The sequence below is a fragment of the Pristis pectinata genome, chromosome 19 (genome assembly GCF_009764475.1).
Source record: "Pristis pectinata isolate sPriPec2 chromosome 19, sPriPec2.1.pri, whole genome shotgun sequence".
Classification (NCBI taxonomy): Eukaryota; Metazoa; Chordata; class Chondrichthyes; order Rhinopristiformes; family Pristidae; genus Pristis; species Pristis pectinata.
Window position 1 is genome coordinate 36,370,035 of NC_067423.1, and position 22,663 is coordinate 36,392,697.

The window sequence follows — 22,663 nt, forward strand, 5'->3', positions numbered from 1 at the left end:
CACAGTAGTAAATGATTAGCCTTAAGCACTTCTCCAAACTGTCAGGTCTTGGAAAAAAGATTTTGTTGTTGGCCGTGTGTGTCTGGGGCTGTGCTGGGAGGTAGTGCTGATTAAATAATTATGACATCTTACTTGGACCTGTGGGTGAGCAGAACGATTTTTTTTTCTCCTTGCCATGTTTTCATTGAGATAAACAACATCAGAAATTATTGAAAAACTCAGCAGGAAAGAGTCACCTGTGGAGAGAGAAACAGAATTTGTGTTTCAAGTTGATGACTTTTCATCAGAACTGGGGAAAGTGCAGAAATCAAATACGTTTTAAGTTGCAAAGGAGGAGGAGGAGTGGAGGGAATTAAGGGAATTAAGGGAATGCCTGTGACAAGGTGGAGACCAAGAGAGTCTGAAGGACACAAGCAGTGGTGATACTGGCTGAGGGAGGATGTAAAGGCTTGTTAATCACAATGTATTTGGAAGGATATAATTAGAAAGGAGAAGAATGAAAACAGAAAGGAGTGAAAGAACAGGGTGGGGGTGATGGAATGATGAGAGAGAGAAAACACTGGAGAAGCAAAAGAGAGCAGATGTTGGAAATCAGAAATAAAACCAGAATGATAGAAATGATGAACAGGTCAGGCAGCATCTGCTGAGAGAGAAATAACAGTGTTAATGTTTCAATTTGACCTTTCATCAAAACTGGATGGTTCTACTACAAACTGGAAAGGTTGGTTATCTGAAATGGCTGAATTCTGTGTGAAGTTCTCAGGGCTGTAATCGGCCAAGTTGTAAGATGAGGTGTTATTCTTTAGTTTTTATTTCAGATTTCCAACATCTGAATTTTTTTGTCATTCAGATGACGTTAGTCTATCCTGTCAATTGTGCATTTGACTTGTCGCCAGCTGCTTCATACTGATACATAAAGATGTAATCGTGCTTGCACATGCCTCAAAAGTACGACGACGACTTCTGTAAGAGATAAGCAGTGCTGCTGTAGGTGAAGACTCTGTTCACTTTAGGCACCTTCTTTTACCTTGTTGAGAAAGAAGAAACCCAGGATCTCTGAATGAAATTATGTGGTGCAGTGTGCTGTATTAGAATTTAGTATTTATATGGCAATTATTCTGAAAGAACAATTTAAATATTTCATTGGTGCAATGCTCTCCCAAGGCTAATTTTAAGGCAAATTAAAAAAACACAGAAAAGGAATTTGAAGAAAATGTTCCAAGGTTTGATCCTTCTGAGTGGATGTTGATTTCACATGATTTGACAGATTAACCCTCTCCAAGATGACTTATTGCCAACCTTATTCCAAAGCTGCTGTGGAGGGATACCAGTGCCGCCTCTTAGCACATCCATCCATCTTGTTTGCTGTTCATCATCTTTTTCCTTCCACTTTACCAAAGCATGATCTCTTATCCTTTGTTTGTCTATATAACAATCAACGCATATCATCCTTTTCTTGAGCATTGGTGCTCCATGGGATCAGGAACTCTCTTTGGCACGGAGGAGAGTGGATAGGTTTCCTTGCTGTCCGTGGAATTTTGAGCAATTAGCACCACATCTGAAATTTGTAAAAAAAATGGAAAGAGTGGTGGAAGCAGAGTCACTGACAGCATTTAAGAACTATCGAGACGAGCATTTGAATTGCCAAGTCATAGAAGGCTATCGGCCAAGTGCTGGAAGATTGGATTGATGTGGATGGCTCTCCACAGATTGGCATAGATATGGTGGGCTGAATGGCCTGTTCCCACGTTGTATGACTCTTATGAAAGAAGCTGAGGCAGAAATCAAAGTAAAAGGTCAAAGCATCAACCACTAAGATCTGCAGATGATAAAACCCAGTCAGCCAAAAGAAAAGAGCATCTGAAAAATCTTATGAAAGGCAAAGATGAGACAGTGAGAGCTGGCCTGTTATTGAACATCAAGCCACAGGTCACATCATCAGGAATGTTAAAAGAATTCAGCCCTAATGATCACGTGAAGGTAGTGAATTTCTTCTTCTTCCTGCCAGTTCAGAGTAGGTTGAAATAACGGTGTGACCTGACAAAATCAGAAGGTGACTAATGTTCTGAAGAACAGCAATGTCAGCCTTGATTAAGGTAATGGAAGTTAGAGATATTACTGTGACAAGTCAAGCAAGATTAGTCAGGACATTGATTTTGCCGGTAGCAATAAGTGGATATGATAGCTGGGTCTGCTGCCTTGTTATTCAGAAACAAAACACAACTCCACTACATCTGCTCTATGTTCTGATTTTATGTTCACGCTCCAAAGTTTGTTGCATGAAGACCATTTGGTAAAATGGTTTCCATTGTTTAATTTTCATTGCTGCCATTCACTCAGGGGAAATAAGTAGCCATTCCACTTTTTCTGTTACCTTTTGCTTTCATTCCTTTATCTGGTTTGAGCTGGTAATGTTTGTAAAGCAACAATGCAAAATGCTCCTCCATTTACTGAACATTACAATGGCAAATATTCAGGATTTATTTTAACTAGGTCTGACAGAAGGTTAATTGCTTCTGAATGGATATCTGCTCTACATATTGTATCACTCTGATGCACTCCTTTGCGATATGTGAGATTATCTGTATTCTGTGAATTGGAAAAGAAAATGCTGGAATCATTCAGTAGATCTGCAATTATCTGTGGAGAGAATAGTATTATTTTATGTATAAATTTCTTCAGAACTGTTAGGTTCACAGAAGGGTTCTCATGCTGATTGTGTTTTGAATATTTTCTGATTTGGATTTTGACAGCTATAGAATTATTTTTTTTGCCTTTTAAACAGGTAGATTTTCTTCACGCAGACCAGTCCGTCCTTTACTAGTTCAGTTTGTTTGAAGAGAAACAAAGGACTGCAGATGCTGGAATCTTGATGAAAACACGATGCTGGAGGAACTCAGCAGGCCAGGCAGCATCCGTGGAGAAAAGCAGGTGGTCAGCGTTTTGGGTCGGGACCCTTCTTCAGGACTGAAGATAGGAAAAGGGGAATTGGGCTTCCCATTTTTCCTATCTTCAGTCTTGAAGAAAAGTCCTGACCCGAAACGTTGACCATCTTATTTTCTCCAAGGATGCTGCCTGGCTTTGTTTGTTTGAATATGAATTTCATCCAGGTTCATTTTAAATTTTGCAACTGATCAGAATGATAAAATAGCAGTTTGAGTCCAAATGTACTTCTGTCCAGTACAGGCAAATTCATTAAGGTTGTGCTTAGTGGTTATATACCACAGGACCGGTTCATCTGGGGTAAATTTGAGCAGTTTGCTTTGCATTTAAAGATTAAGGCTGGCTCCAAGAGGTGGATATCTGATCACTGTACTGTTTGTACACTGTATGCATGAGTGTGTGATCCAGAGAGAAGTGAGATGCAAAGTAATTATAATATTAGTAAAGCGAACTGACACATATTTTCTTCTTCTGCAGTCACAATGAGTGGAAGGTAACTTGCAAACATCCAGTGACAGGACATACATCGCAAGAAAACTGTATATTTGTCATGAACGACGAGTAAGTCACAACTTTCTCCTTCTGTGCTTTGTTACAGTATTTATGTGAACAGCTGAAAGTCGGCAAAGGCAAAATTCTAAATGTTTAATTTGCTGACTTAGAAATATTCCACATTCTTGTCCAATTAATTTCACTGCTTGCAGATGTTTTTAAATTTTCACTCTGTGGTTTAGTTCCCAATGTGGTTTTTAAATTGAATACTTTTTTTTCTGGGAAGGCAGCACAAAAATATTACACTGTAATTGAAATTTCTGCGGAGTATTCATAGCAGTTTATTGTTTGACCATAATTGCATCCAAATGTTCAGTGACTTTGTGTTTGCCAACATTTTTTGACCTTAATCTTCTATAATTTTTGCTAAAACTTCGGGGAAAATATGACATTTTTATGTCCTGCAACTAAGAATTCAATAAACAGTCTATTCCTAACAGCAAGTTTATGTTAGATGATGAGAATTTGCCTAACTTTCATCTGACTTTTTTAATGCTGGACGCCCAAATATTCCTCTTTACTGGAGCTATCTTTGGAAGCTTGCAATTCCTCTTTCCAGCTCCTAAACAGGTCAAATGGACTTCCAGCATGTGTGTCACTTGTATATCTTAGAGCAGATGGTTGAAGGTCCAAAATAGTGGCCCCAGGCTCTCTCTCTTTCTGCTTGTCCTGGTCCTTGTCCTCTAAAAGCACTTCAATTAAGCCACAATGATTTATATTGCAGAATAAGGTCAGTCAGTGGAAGTAGCCCTCGGATGCTGTGAGTATTCATTTTAAACAATGGTATTACAGTAGAAACTGGGGTCACTAAAAATTACAGGCTTTAATTTTAAATACATTTCTGTGAGCTACAAAAACCAAGCATTCTTGTTATGTGCACATATTTAGTGTCTCACTGAAATTGTAAACTTCCCAAACTGTCGAATGGATGTTTTATTAAAAGAGAACCATTTGAAATGGCACAGATTCATTTTTAAAATGAGTTAGGTTTTTGCATGCTCGTATCAGTTTTCCTCTTTGTGGAATTAGTGATGAGATACATAAATCCAGAGATTCTGCCACACCCAAAGGATTATGAGCAATGGCTGTGGGAGCAGAGCACGAACAACCACTTCAGTCACCAGCAGTCTCTGCAACTTCAATTAGTCCTCAGTCAGGCTTTACACGCTTTTGATAGCAACAATATGCCAGCCAATATTTTCTTTCGAGATCAGATTTGAAGGGGTCAAAATGAATGGTGGCCAGAGGTCCAATCATTCATCTTCTGTAGCCTGGATGGGGTTCAGATTTCAGCGATAATTGATGGCCCAGAGGGAGTTGGGATGGGTGGGACAGGAATCACTATGGTGGCTGGTTGGGTTAATAGAAGGTCAGAGGTTGGGGCTGAGTTCTACGGTGATGGATAGCTGGGGGTGGGGTGGCAGCCAATTTGCGCCGTGGAGGGGGCCACTGGTGGCGGTTGGGTAGTGTTCTCGGCCACAGCCTTAGGATCTGGGAGCACGAGGGTGATCAGGGTGGTTACCTGACAGTCATCCCAATTTGGTGTTGTGCTGGGAAGACCTGTTTATCCTCATTCTGCACAACTACGTTCATTCCAGGGAAAATGTATGCAAGTTTCCCTGCAATGCTGCAAAAGGGTCCATTATTTGTATTTCCTTGTCCAAGCATATTTCCCATATAACGAGCTATGGAAGATGAGAGTTGCAATAATAACAGCAGTCCATATCGTGGTTTTCTATAAAAGCCACATCATTAGTGCATATGTCAAGAAAAGAGAGTTGAAAAATAAGTTGTGTTGATTAGTTACTTTTTTCTCCCCACACACCTCCGTGAGAGCAAATGTTATTCCATATCTCACTTTGTGTGTTGTGATTTGTAAATTCTGTTAGGGCAAATTTCTGTCACCCAATAAGCAGTAACACGGGGGTCACCTGTGTTGGGACACACCCAGAAAATTTCCAGAGTGACACAAATGGACCCAGCGAAAGTTATTTGCATGTTTCACAGCAGAAAAAGATCAATTTTCAGCACATAATGCTGAGAAAAACAGCATGATATAATGGAATATCTTGACAATAGTCTTGTGAAAATCCCCTTCCTGATTTAATGAAAAACTATTTTGTTCAACTATCACATGGTAACAAGGATTGTCATCTGCGGATGAGAAGTGTTTTCATAAATTCATCCCATTGCAGTGTTGTATAAAAAGCCCTATTCAGAACTGTATATCTGGTCAATGTTTTCCCATCAGCAGCTGTATTGAGTGCTGGGACTGCATGTCCTATAAACTTTGCCACTTACTGTAAATTAGTATAGTTTGTGTGGAAAAGTCCTCGGGAGATCTCCCTTGAAAGCCTTGTAGTTACAGGCAACTTCCAGTCTATCTCTAAGGCATGCAGGTCAGATGCACCAGCTTGATTCTGAATCTGTGGCAAATTAATTTATCTTGACCAGGATGGCTACAATAGGCCTTGTTGATCTTGTACTATGTATCATCCAGGGCAACTGCCAGCATTGTAAGCTGACGGTAATCCACCCAATTGTCAGCTCATTTTCATTTCAGCAGAAAATTAAATTTTCCCTGCAGGAACTGGGGATTCAAAATCAACCTGATAATCCTCCATTAAAACTAATCTGATCAACTGGACCATTTCAGACCAGTAATTCTGGAAACATTTCTGCCTGCTGTTGGTTGTGCGTAAACCTGAGATTTAAAACAAATTTCAAAATGAGCCGATGGTCTGTGGATCATTTTATACGTACTGTATTTTTGTTTGCCCTGCAGAAAAGATACAGCTAACAAAATGTTGAAATGTAATGTGCAAAATGTCATTCTCTTCAGAGAAACTTTCTGGAGCATGTTCAGCTGCTCTCTTTGTCAAAGGTCTTTTCTTTGAGAATGATTGCAGCTGCTTCTTTGAAACGTTGGTGCCTGCAGGCACACCCCTTCCCCCATGAGAAAATAAATACCATGACTTTGGCCTTTGTATCTCTTTTCAGTAATTTCTAACTCCATCGCTGGTGTAAACTTTTGTGTCCCAAGTATTTTCCCCTATGATGTGATCTTGTATAGGCACATTTTAAGATGTGATTGCCATAAAAGCTTGTATGTCACTTAACTTTAAGGCCAACTATATTTTCACATTATTTTCTGATTCTTCATGTTACTTCTGTGCTTTCAGCTTTTTTATCAGGATGAAAGAGAAGGGGAAAGAAGCTTTAGCTTCTTTTGGTTTTTAGGCTTTGGTTTATAAGGATTGGGCTCAGTTTGATAGTTTCCAGCCAATGCCCTCACAACTCTGACCAACTTGTTTGTCATATGAAGAATGATCTTCACAAAGTTTGGTTATATTTTTACAAAATTTGGAAGATCTTTGTTCAAAAACTTGTGTGGGTTAATCTTGCACAATGACTAATACAAATTTTCTTGTCGTTTATTTGGTATTTGTAAATTTCAGCCTATTGCCATCTATTTTGGATCAATTATGGGACTTGTTCTCAGCTGTCGATTAATGGCAGCTCATGGTTTTAAAATGTGCAGAGTGTCTGTAATCTATACCCACGCCATCTGCTTCAGCCATTAAGTTAATCCTTTTAAATCTAATGTGCATTTCAGAGTTTCCCTCCGCTTCATCAGAGCTTAGAAACCAGAACACTTTGAAATATTATGCAAAATGTATTTACATGTCTAATGAAACATTAAACTTTGGAAGATTTGCATCTGAGCACATTACTTGTAAAACATATCGATTAAAATAATATCCTGTTCAACTATGTGATAACTTTATTATTCATATTATTAGTTTGATGATGCAACTTGGTTTAATATTTTACTGGATAGTTTTATAAAAAGAAAACAGTGGAACTATACATGCCATCTCACTGGGTGCCAGGTGATCCATTTCATTTGCAGTTTAAAATTATTAAAAAGGAAAGTAGTTTTAATTAGGTCAAAGGGAACCAGTTGTATTATTTCTCCCAGAAAATCTAAATCTCCAAATGCCCTGAAAGGCTGCATTTGTAATTTCTAGTTCAGGATTTCTAGTTGCAGGTTTTTTGTTCTGTGTTTGTGGATGCGATGTGGATGTCATTGTAATGTGAGCATTTACTATCCATCCCTCATTACCCCTGAGGTGTGGAGGCACCTATGAGTCAACCACATCTGGACTCGCATTTAGGCCAAACTGCATTAGGATGGCACATTTCCGTCCCTGAAGGACATTAGTGAGCCAGATGGGTTTTTATGACAGTCTGGTGGTTTCATGGTTCCTATTGCTGAGGCTTGCTTTTTTAAAAAAAATTCCAGACTTATTGAATTACTCGAATTTAAATTGCTCAGCTGTCATGATGGGTTTTGGGCTTGAGTTTCAGGATAATGGTCCAGAATACCACTATGCTACTGTAGCCCTAATTAGGTCTGTTGGTCTTGTTCCTGTTCTTGATTATTTGTAGAAGTTGCGTTACTAGTTCAGGAAAACTGATTTTATAATTGAATGATTTTTCAATAGTTTAACTACTTGTAGGCCAAAGGCTTTCTTTGGTGTTTCTGCAAGTACTATAATTCAGATCACACTGAGCAGACAACAGAAGAGTTCAACTGAAGGCAGCCTTTCTCAGACTAAAGAGCAGTGTCTGGTCGAACATTTATATCCAACACAGACAAAGGGGGTTGAAAACGTCTGTTTTGCATCAATGTAAATAGATTCAATCAGTACCTGGTGAGTGTGGAGTCGTAGAGTTATACAGCATGGAAGCAGGCTCTTGGGCCCAACTCATTTATGCTGACCAAGTTGGTGACCTTAGCTAGTCCCACTTGCCTGCGTTTGGCCCAAATCCCTCTAAACCTTTTCTTTCCATGTTCCTCTCCAAATGCCTTTTAAACATTGAAGTTGTACCTATCTCTGCCACTTTCTCTGGCAGCCTGTTCCACATAGCACCACCCTCTGTGTGGAAAAAGTTGCCCCTCATGTTCCTTTTAAAATTTTCCCTTCTCAGCTTGAATCTACACTGTATAGTTTTAGACTCCCCGACCCTGGGAAAAACACTGTGATCATTCACCCTATCTGTGCCCCTCATGATTTTATATCCTCTCTAAGGTCACTTCAGCCTCCAAAGTTCCCTGGAAGAAAATCCCAGCCTATCCAGTCTGTCCTTGTAACTCAAGCCTTCTGTGGTACTAAATAGAACCATAGAACAGTACAGCACAATACAGGCCCTTCGGCCCACCATGTTGTGCCAACCTTTAAACCTCACCTAAGACTATCTAACCCCTTCCTCCCACATATCCCCCTATTTTAAATTCCTCCATATGTTTATCTAACAATCTCTTGAATTTGACCAATGTACCTGCCTTCACCACCACTCCAGGCAGTGCATTCCATGCCCCAACCACTCTCTGGGTAAATACCTCCAAATTAACTGACTGATTTGCAAGAGTCACAGATCTGCTCTCAAAATTCGACCCAATGTGCATTATGGAAGTAGAGTTAGTTTGGGTAATACTTAAGAATTAATTGCAGACTAAAACAGTGGTAAGGCTAATGGTGCTCACCATTTATTTTGGCACAAATGGAATACTAACTTAAGACCACAGTAAGGTCCCAGTCTCCAAAAATGTGGCCTATCATGCTGATAGTCCATAATACTGATACTGGACCAATAACAGAGGGAAGTGCTTCATTTTTAGGGACTGAAATCATTCATTTTAATAAGCTACATGCTTGCTTGTTTTAAATATAATTTGGGCTGGTTCGTTACCAGTATTTACTGGGGTTGGTAATTATGGGTTACTGGTTACAGCTATCACTGAACATTTATTTTTGAGTATTCTGAGAGGGAGGCAATAGAACATCCCAGCACATTGAATTTTGTTGCTAAAACTATATAATGCATGTGTGCTGCCTGCACCAACTTTTGTTTGGAAAAAGAAACAGGTTTACCACAACAATGAGTGAAAACCAGGATGAGAAGGTCTAATCTTATTTTGGAAAACATTCCTAATTAACTGCGCCCTTGTTAGGCAGCTTGAAGTTCTACTGACAATCCAATCTTACTGCAAAGGCAATCGCTATATACAAAAGGTAAAATTGTAGGGTATGTTTCTCGGTTGAATCACAGTCTGCAGAAATTATTTCTGACTGCTTGAGTGATCTGCAATCTCAGTGGTGAGAATAAAAGAATTTTATTGTTAGAATAAACTGTGTATAATTATGCATGCTGATTATAGTAAAAGAGATGCACGAGGAATTTTTTATTGATGTAAGCAGTTTGCAAGTTATAATTAGGATTTCTAACAGGCTTAATTCAGAATTATACTGCAAGGACCCACTGCTTCCATTTTGTTTTGTCCAAATGCTAAGGACTGTGTCCCATTTCTTCATCTTGGTGGTTTTGTAGATATTTAGTAATAAGGACTGAAAAATATTGACCTCTTCAGGCTAATTGCATGTATATTTTGATTTATTCAAATACATATTGTGCATTCAGACCAGATGAAATGGAGGATGGAAGTAATAGACATTGGACTCTTTATACCATTCTGTATTTCATTTTCCCATTACCTCATACTGGTTGGAATTTTTACACTAAAAAGGCAACTGTTTTACATATTTTAATCCCATGATGTGGCAGTTTGAGGATACACAACTGGAAACAAAATATTCAGTTACCTTCATAAATATGGAATCCCCAAGGCTCTTTACTTCACAGCACCATTTTTAAATGCACTCAGCACGTTGGTGTTATTTATCTTGTGCACTTGGCAATTTGAGCATGGCGCTTCATTCGTCAGTCTTTTCCATCAACTTACTACTTTCTGTCAGCTTTTTTAAAGGCAGTGACTGCAAAAGGCAGACAAGATACCTCCATGTGCAAGTCAGCTGTACTTGTGCAATTTTTATCACAGTCTCATTATTTACAATGAGAAGTTATCACATGGAAGAATACAAAGCTCTTGCATGGTTTGGCAGGCTGGATGCAGGACGACGTCTCCCCTGGCTGGTGTCTCTAGAATCAGGGTTCCCAATCTCGAAATGAGGATTGGCCATTCAGGACAGAAATGGGAAGAAGTTTCTTTACCCAGTTGATGGTGAAACTTTGAAATTCTCCATGCAAGAGGGTTGTGGAGGCTCAGTTATTATGTATATTCATGACAGTAATCAGTAGTTTTCTGGATATTCAGGTGATTGAGGGATATGCAGTAAAGTGGTGTTTAGGTAAAAGATCAGCAGTGGTCTTTGTGAATGATGGAGCAGGCACCAGAGAGCGGCTGGCCTAGTTCAGCTTCCCGTTCTTATGTTCTAACCTGTTAATGAAGGTCAGATTGAGAGAGAGCAGTATTCTCCATACATGCTTTATACAGTGTAGTCTGTATACTGACAAGCTTATGTAGAAGTGCTTCTTTGTCTTGACAAGTATTGAAGAAGCATCAAAACTTCAATTGTTCCATAGAAGTCATGAAAGACAAACAAGTCTTATTTTCCAGGTTCTATCGCTGCCTCATATCCAGAACCAACATGCATCTGAAAGAATTACAAAGAATCTCCAAAATAAATTTGTCAGAATAATGAAGAAGTTCTCACGATATTTTCACGTTTCATTGGAAATATCAAAAAGATTAAATTTTTGTACTATACCCAGGTACTTAATGGACCTGATCTTCAGATGACTGGCAGACAATCAGTCCTTGGATCACACTGTTTCTTCCAGGATGGTCCCGGGCTCAAACCTCTGACAAATGCCGGATCCCCACTGATTGGCGAGGCCCTCCACCACACGGGACTTTTCCAACTGTAAGTGGCTGGCTCTGTCTCTGGATGGTGAGGCCTAGCTCCCAGCTCACTGGCTGTCAAAGGCAGTTGCTGGTCTGTGACTTAATACAGAGAATAAACTGGATGTATGCAGTCAGATGTCAACCAGTCAATCTCATTCTTCTGTTCTATTCCTGTAGTCCTGTGTTTATTTAATCAATTTTCACTGCTCTTTCTTTAAAAAAAACTGAATTCTTAGTCAAACATGATCTGCATTTTGCAAACTTATCCTACCTCCCCTTTATTAACTCAAACATCTCAAAGTACCTGTCATTTTTTTCCCCTCCTGATTATGGTTTCTAAAACTTCACACATAACAAATTAATTGCTGTTCTATTCTGTGATTCTCTCTTTACCAGCCTTATTTTCCTTTTTCCTCTTTACTTCCCTTCACAGCTCACTGTATTTTGCCTGGTTCTTGCTTGAAAAATTCAACTGACACGTACCCAACACCCTGTTTTTTGCTTCATCGCATTCTCTATCTCCCCTGTCATTTGAGGAGCCCTGGCTTTGTTTCTCCTTTTGTGGATAGAAAGACAGCACAATGTGCACTAGGGCTGGCATTCCAGCCCAAACTTGACTGGAATGTCCATAATTGAAAGCTGCAGGCAGCTGTGGCACTTCCACAAGCAGCTTGCCTATCATCCTCTCGGCAGTGACTTAAGACCCGTAATAGTTGTGGAGAAGACTGGATTGGGTAATGGGGAAGGATGGAATAACAGTGCAATAACAGGTTGCATGATGTTTCGAGGGCCTGAATCAGGAGAGTCGGGCAGCATCATTGATGGTAAGGCATTCACATTTTTGTAAATCACTTGGAATTGAAATAAATCGATTTGTGAGATTGAAGGGGGGATAAAAGGGACACGTTGCAATCCAGCCTACCTCCTGCAGATGTTTCCACAGTCCAGGTGTGCTGACGACCAGGAATGATGAGAGTGGGTTCTTTTGAATGGTGCAGGGAAGGGAAACTCATACAGGAAATTGAGCACGATGGAGAACATTGTGTCACAGCCTAAGAACTTCTGGCTTGGAGTGCAAGTGAATTGGAAAGTCGGTACTTGAGCATCATTAACTCCACTCACTTCAAATCAAAGATGGAGATATGTGGACCTGCAAGGGCGCAAGCTATTGTCTAAAAATAAACTGCTGGATGAAGTCAGTGTGTCAAGCAGCATCTGTGGATGCAAAGGGATAGTAGACGTTTCTTTTTCCGCGCTTCAGTTCTTATTCTTCTCCTTTCACCCAGAGCAAGAATCAAGTCCCTGTTGTGGTTGCCTTCATGACTTCCACTGTCTTCAACAAAATGCCACCTCTTCTCTTCCAGCATCCAAAAGAAACCTTTACTCTGCAACTTCCTGGCTTACTCTTATATTCCCACCAACACCAACTTGCCTTTTCGTGTAACAGCAAGAGATGCAACTACTGCTCTTCCCTCTTCCTTTCCCATCATCCAGGTGAAGCAGCAGTTAATTTATACTTCCAGTTTAGTTGACTGTATTTGGGGCTCAAAATATAGTCCCTTTTACATTGGAATGACCAAGAAGATTGCATGTTCACTTTGCAGAACAATTCCATTCAATCCACAAGGGTGACCCTCACCTACCGGCTACCTGTCACTAATTCTTCATCCCACTTGCAAGCTGACCTCTTTGTTTTTTTTCCTCATACGTTGGGCTTTAATGGAACAGTGTAAGCTCAAGGAACAACATCTCATCTTTTGGCTAGGCATGTTACAGCCCTCAGGACTCAGCAGTGACTTCAACAATTTCAGATAACCAGCCATTCCTGTTTGTTTGGAGACTGGTCAGTTTGGATGAAAGGTCATCATCCTATAACGTTAACTCAATTTTCTCTCTACAGATGCTGCGAGACCTGCCAGCAATGTTATTTAAATTCTCTAACCACTAATAATGCAAAACAGTAAAAAGTTGGGTTTACAGTCTTTATTGAATCAGTGATGACTGCATGTTTTAAACTGCACATTTGGTTGTTGGTCAGATCTTTCTTCAATCTACAGGAAAGCAATTAATTAGATTTTTAGGCAATAGGGTTTGGCAATACTGTATCAGATAAGGCAGAAGCAGCACTAAATGTTGCACAAGGGATGATGAGTTTATTCTTGGGATTGTGGTTAACTAAAAATTAACCAGTTTATAAAAATTTCGATTCATTGTGGGTATTCTTATCCCCACCCTATCTAATGAATGTGCTTGCTTATCTCGCTGTTGTGGGCAGTTTAAAAATAAAGACGCTTGAGCCTAATTCTGTGAAGACTTCAGCATGATGAAATGAGAAAAAGACTTATTTTATGCAATGGAGCTTTATATGATCTTTTTCAGCTTCTTTATCTTGCAAAGGACTTTTAATTGAAGATTGTAAGCAATGATTTCAGACAAAATTGCCAGTTTCAGTGTACTTAACCCATTCCTTCAGGGAAAAATGGAATTGATACCCTTTTCAAAGCCCACACAGCTGAAACCAAAATGATGGCCCTGTTAATGTGAAGAAAGACTGTTTTTGTAGACAGCATTAATCTCAGGTTTTTACTGTCCTTCATGGTATACATTAAAGGTCATGTTTATTTTTCAAGAAACTATGATATTCTGTTCATGTATTTTCTCTTAACCGAGGAACTGTTTAACTGGTCACTCGTTTGTAGTACATTGTCTGGATTGGCTATGTTTAAGGAAATGGAGTTTTTTTGGAATCACTATTGAGTGTGTTCAGCCATGTGGTAAGGCGTATGAATGACTTTCTTCCATTTGCCATTTTTCATGTTTTTTTCTTCTTTCTGCCCATCTTCTGTCCCTTGTCTCTTTTCCTGCCTCATCCCAGAGGAGTGTGTTTCCCTTCCTCTTGCATCCTTACTCATCACTATTCCTGAGGATAAATATCAGTGGGGAAGAATTGTCAGCTTGGGTGAAAGCCAGAAATACGATCACACATCATAAAGGCTTGGATGCTGGTATCAAAGTTATGTGGTTACCTCCTTTTCTAGTTGTATTTTCAATACTGAGTCACCAAAGTATTTAAGTATTAATTGGGGTACAATTTGACAATTGTTGGATTTTGTCTCCAACTATGCCATCGTTTAGGATGAAGATTTGCTGGGCAAACTTGCTGCCCTATTAATGAGTAGCATACCTTCAGCCTCTCAAACTCATTTAAAATTGTTCATTAGTGGAGTCATCCCTTAACTATGTCTGCCTCAATAAATGTAGTTCTGATTTTTCATGCATTGTCACAACTCAGTCTCTTCACTCTGGTATTCTGGTGCTACTGAAGAGGTAATACATTACCTGCACTAATAATCTAAGGCATGAGTTAAGTCCATCTACAGTGTCTCTGGAATTTAAAAGGAGTTAATTAACTAATCTGGAATAAAAGATAGTGATAGCAACAGTGACCATGAAATTGGTAGCTTGTTCTAAAAAACCTATCTGTTTCACTACTGCCCTTCGGAGAAGGAACTTTGCTATGATCATGGAGTAATTCAGTGGTGTGGTTGACTCTAAGCAGTCCTTTGAAGTGGCCTAGCAGTTCATTCAATCCAAAGGCCATAGGTGTGGGATTATCAGTCTCATCCATACCCCATGAATCTTTTTTAATTCCATGAGTTGAATCTTTTCTAAAACCTTGATACTCTTCAACTATGAAGCTTCACAACACTGGGGATTGCTTCAACTGCAACCTAACCAATATTTTGTCCAGATTTATCATTAACCTCCTGCTCTTTTATTCATTTGAAATCTACAATCCATAGACCATGTTTTAATTTTGCTTTCATTTGTGATCTTAATGATTTGGGCACCTAGTTCTAAGAAATTGTTTTGTTTCTCCACTGAACATTTACCACGTGAGCACAATTCTATTTGTTTCCTAAAATATGTTACTTTGCATTTATTTATATTGAGCTACATTTGGCACATATCTGCCATGCCATAATTTGCTTTCATTTATCCTAATAATTCTTGGAATTAACTGAACTGTGACATTGTACAGGTCTCCCTAAATCTTCACTGAGAATTTAATTTGTCACTCAACAAAGGTTTTGTTCTCCACAACAAAGGGTAGGAAACACATTTGGAGACTGCCTTTCAAACACAAGTTTGTGAAAACCAGGAACATTTAACTTTTTTGATTGTGTTAATGGGAAGGAGTGCTTGAAATATGGAGCAGCACAGTGGTGAAGCTAGTAGAGCCACTGCTTCAGAGTGTCAGAGACCTGGGTTCAATTCTGACCTCATGCTGTCTCTGTGGAGTTTGCATGTTCTCCCTGTGACCATGTGGGTTTCCTCTGGGTGCTCCAGTTCCCTCTCTCATCCCAAAGATGTTTGTGGTTGGTAGGTTAATTGCCCATTGTAAATTGTCCCTATTGTGGTAAAATCTGGAGGGTGTTGATGAGAATGTGGGATCAGTGTCGGGTTAGTGTAAAATGGCTGGTTGATGGTTTGTATGGACTCGATGGGCAGAAGGGCTTGCTTCAATGCTGCATCTTTCCATAAATGAGCTATTTAAAATGGCGGTAAAAATTCTTGAGTGTCTGCGTTCTTCCAAGTTACAGCAATGGCCATTGGACAAATGACCTTTAAGTTTCGGGTTGCTTGTTCTAGCCTGTTGAAACAAGTACGGTTTCCGTTTGATTTAATGCATCTGTACTGGGAGGCGATTGACTAGCTTCTAACTCCTTTCCTCATCGTGCCTGGCAACTGATATTCCTGCAAAAGTTAAGGATATACTCTTGTCCCCACTATATGCATTTTCTCATGTTAAGACTTCTTTAGGACCTTAACCCCCTTTTTGACTGGGGGAGACTTGCTAATTTATGTCATTTCCCATATCATTTGTACATGTGGAAATTTTAGCTACTAAAACTGAATACAGTCCCATGCCATTGGGTACATTTTTACTCATCATTAAATAATTCTGCCAACCATCCATCAGTTACTTGTTCAACAGTGACATCCATAATTAAATGAGCATTAATCTTTGCTGCACATTTTTATGTGATAATTGAAAATCTAAAACTACTTCTCCACTTATTCCCTTAGTTAATTTGTTTAATAATTCCAATTATTTGAAAACTAGTTAAGCAGATCATGTAGTTAACAACTCTCTATTGACTGTCCTTGGTGATTCCTTAATTTTCATGGTATCTTTCCTGTGGTAGTTTTTCTAAACAAACCTGCAAGATTTCCCTTCTTCTCTTACTGTGAGATTTATTAATCTAGCATCTGTTTGGCCTTTTTGTACACAGATGGAACACTGGCCTCTCTTCATCTTAGTTTATTGGGCTGAATTGATTTTGGATTGTTCACCTAATCTATATCCACAACAGCTGGCTCTTAATTTTTTTTTGCAATTTCTAGTTTCATTATTTTATCTTGAATCAGTTTCCTATGTCATTGGTTAAAATCTTTTGAGTAAACCATGTGGTTTTTTTTTGCGATGTGCCATTCATTTTGGAGGTGAGGGCTTCCTTCCAATATTCCACAAAATACTTCTTTTACAACTGATTACAGTGAACACAGAGGCAGTGAAGATTTCAAAAGGAAACTTCTGGCTTCTGGGAGAAAAAAAATGAATGATTAATATCATAAGTGGCAAATGTAGAAAGGCATTAATAAATGTTGCTTATTTTGATTTAAAAAAAAGAACTATTGGAATTGACGCAAAAAAAATTCACAAATGCTGGAAATCTGAATCACAACCAGAAAATCCCAGGAACACTCAGAAGGTCAGGCAGCATTTCTGGAGTGGGAAACATAGAGTTGGCATTTCAGGTTGGTAATTCAGGTCATTGAACTGAAAAGTTGACTGTTTTTCTCATTTTCTGTTTAACTATTGGAATTGGAGTTGGAAGAAGGCTTCAGGCATGTGTGAACAATTTAGCCATTGATCAGATAAACTTTATAATCTCAATGGCTTTTTAATGCAAAATATTGTATGAAGGTTTTTTAATTTAAAAATCTGCTCTAGGTGAATATATTGCACTTTGTCCATTCTGCCTTTCGTATCCTTTCATCTCATTGTTCAGCTCACAGAAAAGGAGCAAGAGTATCTGCATGGAAATAAGCTGTTATGAATATCATATTTTACAGCAGTTTTTCAAGTAATGTTGCAATTAAGTGTACCCAATTGCAGTTTTCCTAATTTGCTCAGTCTGAAGTGAAATGGATTTTTAAAATTACACATATTCCACTTCAAAGGCTTGAAGGGAAGTAAAGGGCATAAATTACTGTGGATTGCAGTGAAAGTGATCTCATTTAAGTTTTTAACAATTTGATTTGTTCAGAAGACACAGTGCAACAGTACAAAATAATCAAAGTATGTCATCAAAATTAAAGATGAGCGACGTTTCATAAAATCTCTTGAAGCAATTTATTTGCACTGGATTACATTGAAGTGTATGCCTGTTAAGTGAGCAGTGAAGCATCAACATCTCGTCTGCAGCAAGATTGTGGAAGTGGCAGTGAGGAGAATGAAAACGTAACAGCATTTTTAGTTATGTTGATTCTTTGAGAGGTTTTAGCCAGGTGTACCTTCAGAATTCATTTCAAATCATTGAGGCACATTTTTTTGTGCAGAAGGCCAGGTTGACAATCTAAATCATTAAATACCCTGGGAAGTTCTTGCTGCAGCACTATGGCAATGCTCTGACGTTGGACTCCTGACGGAGTCAATCAGAGGAGTGCCAGCTTTGTGCAGCTTCATAGCAGTTACACTTGGAAATCTTCCGCTGAACTGCACCAGTTTACACCTGATGCAGATTCAGTGACTTCATTCATTTCAGTGAAGGGGAATAGTTTGGAGAGTGAAAGATAAGTTTTAGGGAGTCAAAGCCTTTATTGAGTTAATGCAAAAGTATTCAATTGACTTAAAATATTTAGTATATTTAAATAATATAAAGTATTTTTGAAGATGTACAAGTGGGTTTCCTCTGGGTGCTCAGATTTCCTCCCACATTCCAAAAACGTGCGGGTTAGGAAGTTGTGGGCATGCTTTTTTGGCGCCGGGAGCGTGGCGACATTTGCGGGCTGCCCCCAGAACACTCTACGCAAAAGATGCATTTCACTGTGTTTCAATGTACATGTGACTAATAAAGATATCTTAATTTTTTACATTTTTAATTTTTATATTTTTTAATTTGTTAATTCTACTAGTTTTTGATAATTTTGCAGTATGCAAATGTTGGGGACATTGACAAACATGCTTAGCTTTTTGACAGTTATACAGCTGGTCAACCGAGGAATAGACTTCACTCACTGTTAAGGCATTTTGGGAGACATGTAGGCTCCTGTGTACAGATGACCTGGACAGCCACTGAGACACCATGGGTCTCCCTCAGAACCCATATATCCAGTGCACCACTGCAGTGGTACTTTTTAAACAATAACTAGACAGAAGGCCCATTGGTTCTGTGGTATCTGTAAGTATACTCTTCTGGTGTGCTTCTTGGCTTGGCTTTTGAGGGAAAGGCTCACTGGGCCCGGGCAGCTTCAAGGATCAGCCTTCTGTTGCAGGGCAGTGTGGATAGTGGAGGACTGAGCTTGGGTGGCTCCCAGCTCAGGCTGAATCATCCATTGGGGCCAGATGCATGACCAAGCCCACTGGATGATTCAGCCTGAGTGAGTTTGAAGCCACCAGTGATACATTGATACACACAATGACGTATGTACGTATCACTTAGTAGTAGGCAGTGTGTAGCATCCATCTAAATATTCATCTGGAATAACCACATGGACATTTGAACATGATGCAGCATTTTGACTATATTTTCTGGTCAGGACAGCATGATTAGCATGTCAATTGTAGTGGGGGTGGGGGAGGAAAATAGAGGAATCAAGAATCAAAGCTCTCATCGACCCACAGTGTTGCTGATATATTTACTTCTGTACTTATACCCAGGAAAAGTGGCAGTCAGTTTTTTGGGAGGTGAGTACATTGAGGTCAAAGGACACTCCAGTAATGTTCTATTATTTCTTGTTGTTCAGGTCCTCAGTGGTATAAAGTAGAAGTCATCCAACTCAGCTTGCAGAAATTGTAAAATAAATGCGATAAGTGCTGGAAGTACTCAAAAGGTCAGGCAACATCTGTGAAGTTGGAAAGGAGTTGATGTTTCAGGTTGGCGACCGTGCATCAGAACTGGGAAAAGATGGAGAAAAAGCAAGTTTTAAGCTGCAGGAAAAGTGGGAAGGGGAGAACAAAAGAGTCTCTGGATGTGCTGGCATGGTACCTGCCCAAGTTAAGGAATTTTTAATTTTGGTCCAGCAAAGTGGTGTAGCAGTTACTGCTGTTGCCTCACAGCTCCAGGAACCCGGGCTCCTCACCTTGGGCCCTTCTCTGTGTGGAGCTTGCAGGTTCTCACCACAACTCTTGGGTTTTTTTTCCTGGGTACTCCATACCTCCCCCGTCCCTAAGACATGCAAGTAGGTTAATTAGCAGCTCCTTGCTCTCCCGCCCGGCCCCTAGACCAGGTCCCTGACTCCATCGGATCTCTTTGTACCTCAACTCTGTCCTGTTTTCCCCTTGTCCAGTCCCTTCTCGTATCCATGTGGGACACCTCTCATGCTCTCCACCATCTTGACAACTTCCAATTCCTTGGCCTCAAATTTTCTCATCTTCATGGGTGTCCAGTCCTTATACACCTCTGTCCCTCATCAGGAAAGCCCTTCACTTCTTTCTGGAACAAAGACCCAGCCAATTCCCCTCCACTAACATTCTCATCCATCTGGTAGAACTTGTTCTTACCCTCAATGATACCTCTCTCAATTCCTCCCAGCTTCTGTAAATAAAAGGTGCAGCCATGGGCATTCGCATGGACCCCAGCTACCTGTCTTTTCATCCTCATTCCAAACGTTCTCTGGCACACCCCCCTCCAACTCCTGCTCCGCTTCATTCACATCTGCACTAGTGCTGCTTCCTGCACTCGTGCGGAACTCATCAATTTTATCAGCTTTGCTACAAACTTCCACCCTGCCCTCAAATTCACTTGAATCATTTCTGACACTTCTCTCCTTTTTCTAGTTCTCTCTGTCTCCATCTCAGAAGACAACTATCTACTGATATTTATTATAAACTCACTGACTCCAACAGCTACCTCGACTGCATCTCCTCCCACTCCTGTAAGGATGCCGCTCCTTTCTCTCAGTTTCTCACTGTATCTGTTCGCAAGATGAGGCTTTCCATTTCCATGACTGCGGAAAGGTCCTCCTTTTTCAGGAGACCTGGCTTCCTCTGTACCATAGTTGATAGAGCCCTCGCATTTCTTCCTTTCCTTCATTTCTTGGACATCTGTTCTCACACCAGCCCCCCCACCCCCGAAAGAGAACAGAGCTTGAGTTCCCCTGATCCTCATCATTCACCCCACCAGCCTCCGTATCCAGCACATCATTTTTCGCCATTTCCTCCAGCTGCAACAAGATCACATCACCAGTCGCGTCTTCCCTTCTCCCTGCCCCCTTTCCGCAGGGACCACTCCTTCTGTGACTCCCTGGTCCACTCATCCCTCCCCATCCACCCTTCCCCGTCCTTTGGCACTCTCCCCTGCAGATAGGAGATGCAACACTTGTCCTCCCTCACTTTCATCCAGGGAACTGAGCAGCCCTCCCAGGTGAGGCAGAGATTCATGTGCACTTGATGTGGCGGCCTCTACATCAGTGAGACCAAGCATAGACTGGGCGACCATTTTGTGGGACACCTATGCTCTGTCTGCAACGACCATCTCGAACATCCAGTTGCATGTCATTTTAACTCCTACCTGTCTGTCCTTGGCCTTCTCCACTGACATGTGAGACCAAGTACAAACCAAAAGAACAACACCTTATTTTCCACCTGGATAGCCTACAACCCAATGGTATGAACAGTGAATTTTCCAATTTCAGATAACCCACACTCCCAGTGTTCCTTTCCTGCTCCTACTGGTCCACCTAGGTTCTCCCTCCCTTTGTTCACCTTTTCCATCTCCCCTCGTTACCAAAATTCATTACCCTCACCCACCCGGTTCCATCTGCCCATCATCCACACACCTATTCTCCTGGGTTTCTTCTCCCTTGGCTTCCCCTTTCTATTCCCATCTCCACCCAGTTGTATCTGCACATGATTCCTCCCTTATCTGTTTCCACTTACCACCTTCCAGGCTCTGTCTCTACCTTCCCTTCCCCTCCCCTCCCCTCACCCCACCTGGCTCCATCTGCCTATTTCAATTTTCTTTATTTGTTTCCATCTATCACCCACCAACCTCTGTCTCAAAATTCCTTTCTCCCCCACCTGGCTCCATCTGCTTCTCGTCCCTCACTTATCTGGTTTCACTTATCATCTTCCAGCCTTTGTCTCACTCCTCCCTCTCACCTCTTTATACTGGCTATCTTCCCTCTACACTCTTAGTCCTGATACAGGGTCTTGAACCAATATGTTGGCCATCCCTTTGCCTCCACAGATTCTTCTTGACTTGCTGAGTTTACTGAGAATGCCAGCATTTTGTGTTTTTTTTAATTCAGATTTCCAGCATCTGCAGTTTTCACGTGCAGGCCGACAGTTCTTCTCGGCCTCCTCCTTCCTTCGGTTCTGCCCCCCTCTGTAACCCGATGAACAGCACTGAGAGAGATAAGGTTTGTTTCTCTGTAATTGGATTTCTTAAATATTTCAGAGGTGATTTGATGAATATTATAGAATATGGTTTTCCTTAAAATTAGATGCACATTATGCATTGAATTTTAGAATAAATCCATAGCCTCGCAACTAAGTATAGATTGGAATTCATTATTGATTTCTCCTCAAAGGGGTGCTGCTGCAGTATTGTTGTGATAGATACTTTCCAGTAATTATGCTCTGCTGCTGCCTGATCTGCCTGCAGTATTTTCTATTTTTTTTTAGGTTTTTACTGTTGTCGGTGCTTTACTTTTTATATATAAAAGCCTTTATGAAGCATATTTGTAGAGGTTATTAGTCATGAGCATGAAACAGCGCTTTGGATCGTGTGTGAAGGCAGTATCTCATTATGACCTGCCTCGTCGTTGCCCAACTCTGAACACTGTGCCTGACTGTAGCCCATGCATAATGATAGTATGTATTCAGAAGGATAAAGATGGTGGTGAAAATAATGATTGTTGCGAATGATTATATAGAATTGGGTGGCTTTACTAACAGTTAAGTCTGGCTCGGGAGGCTAAACTTTGTTTCAAAAAAAAATAAAATGTCTCTAAAATAATTGAAGAAATGTTGTCAAACAGAAATACTTCCACATGGAGGAGATAGAATTTGTCTTGAATCTTGACTAGGTGAATTTAAAATGAGCACCTATTGGCAGCTGAAATACTTTTACAACAAACCTGAGAACTTGGATTGAACATGGCTTC

General features: G+C 40.2%; 1 protein-coding gene across 2 annotated transcripts in view; it reads left to right on the top strand.

Annotated features, from left to right (window-relative positions):
• plekha5 (pleckstrin homology domain containing, family A member 5) overlaps positions 1 to 22,663 on the top strand; it is a 211,906-nt gene that overhangs the window by 90,558 nt on the left and 98,685 nt on the right. Inside the window, exons 4-5 of one of the 2 annotated variants that reach the window (XM_052033631.1) lie at positions 3,421 to 3,504; positions 14,636 to 14,667. In XM_052033631.1, the coding sequence (XP_051889591.1) occupies positions 3,421 to 3,504; positions 14,636 to 14,667 (116 nt within the window). The remainder of the gene's footprint in view (positions 1 to 3,420; positions 3,505 to 14,635; positions 14,668 to 22,663) is intronic. The other variant, XR_007957809.1, reaches the window with a different exon arrangement.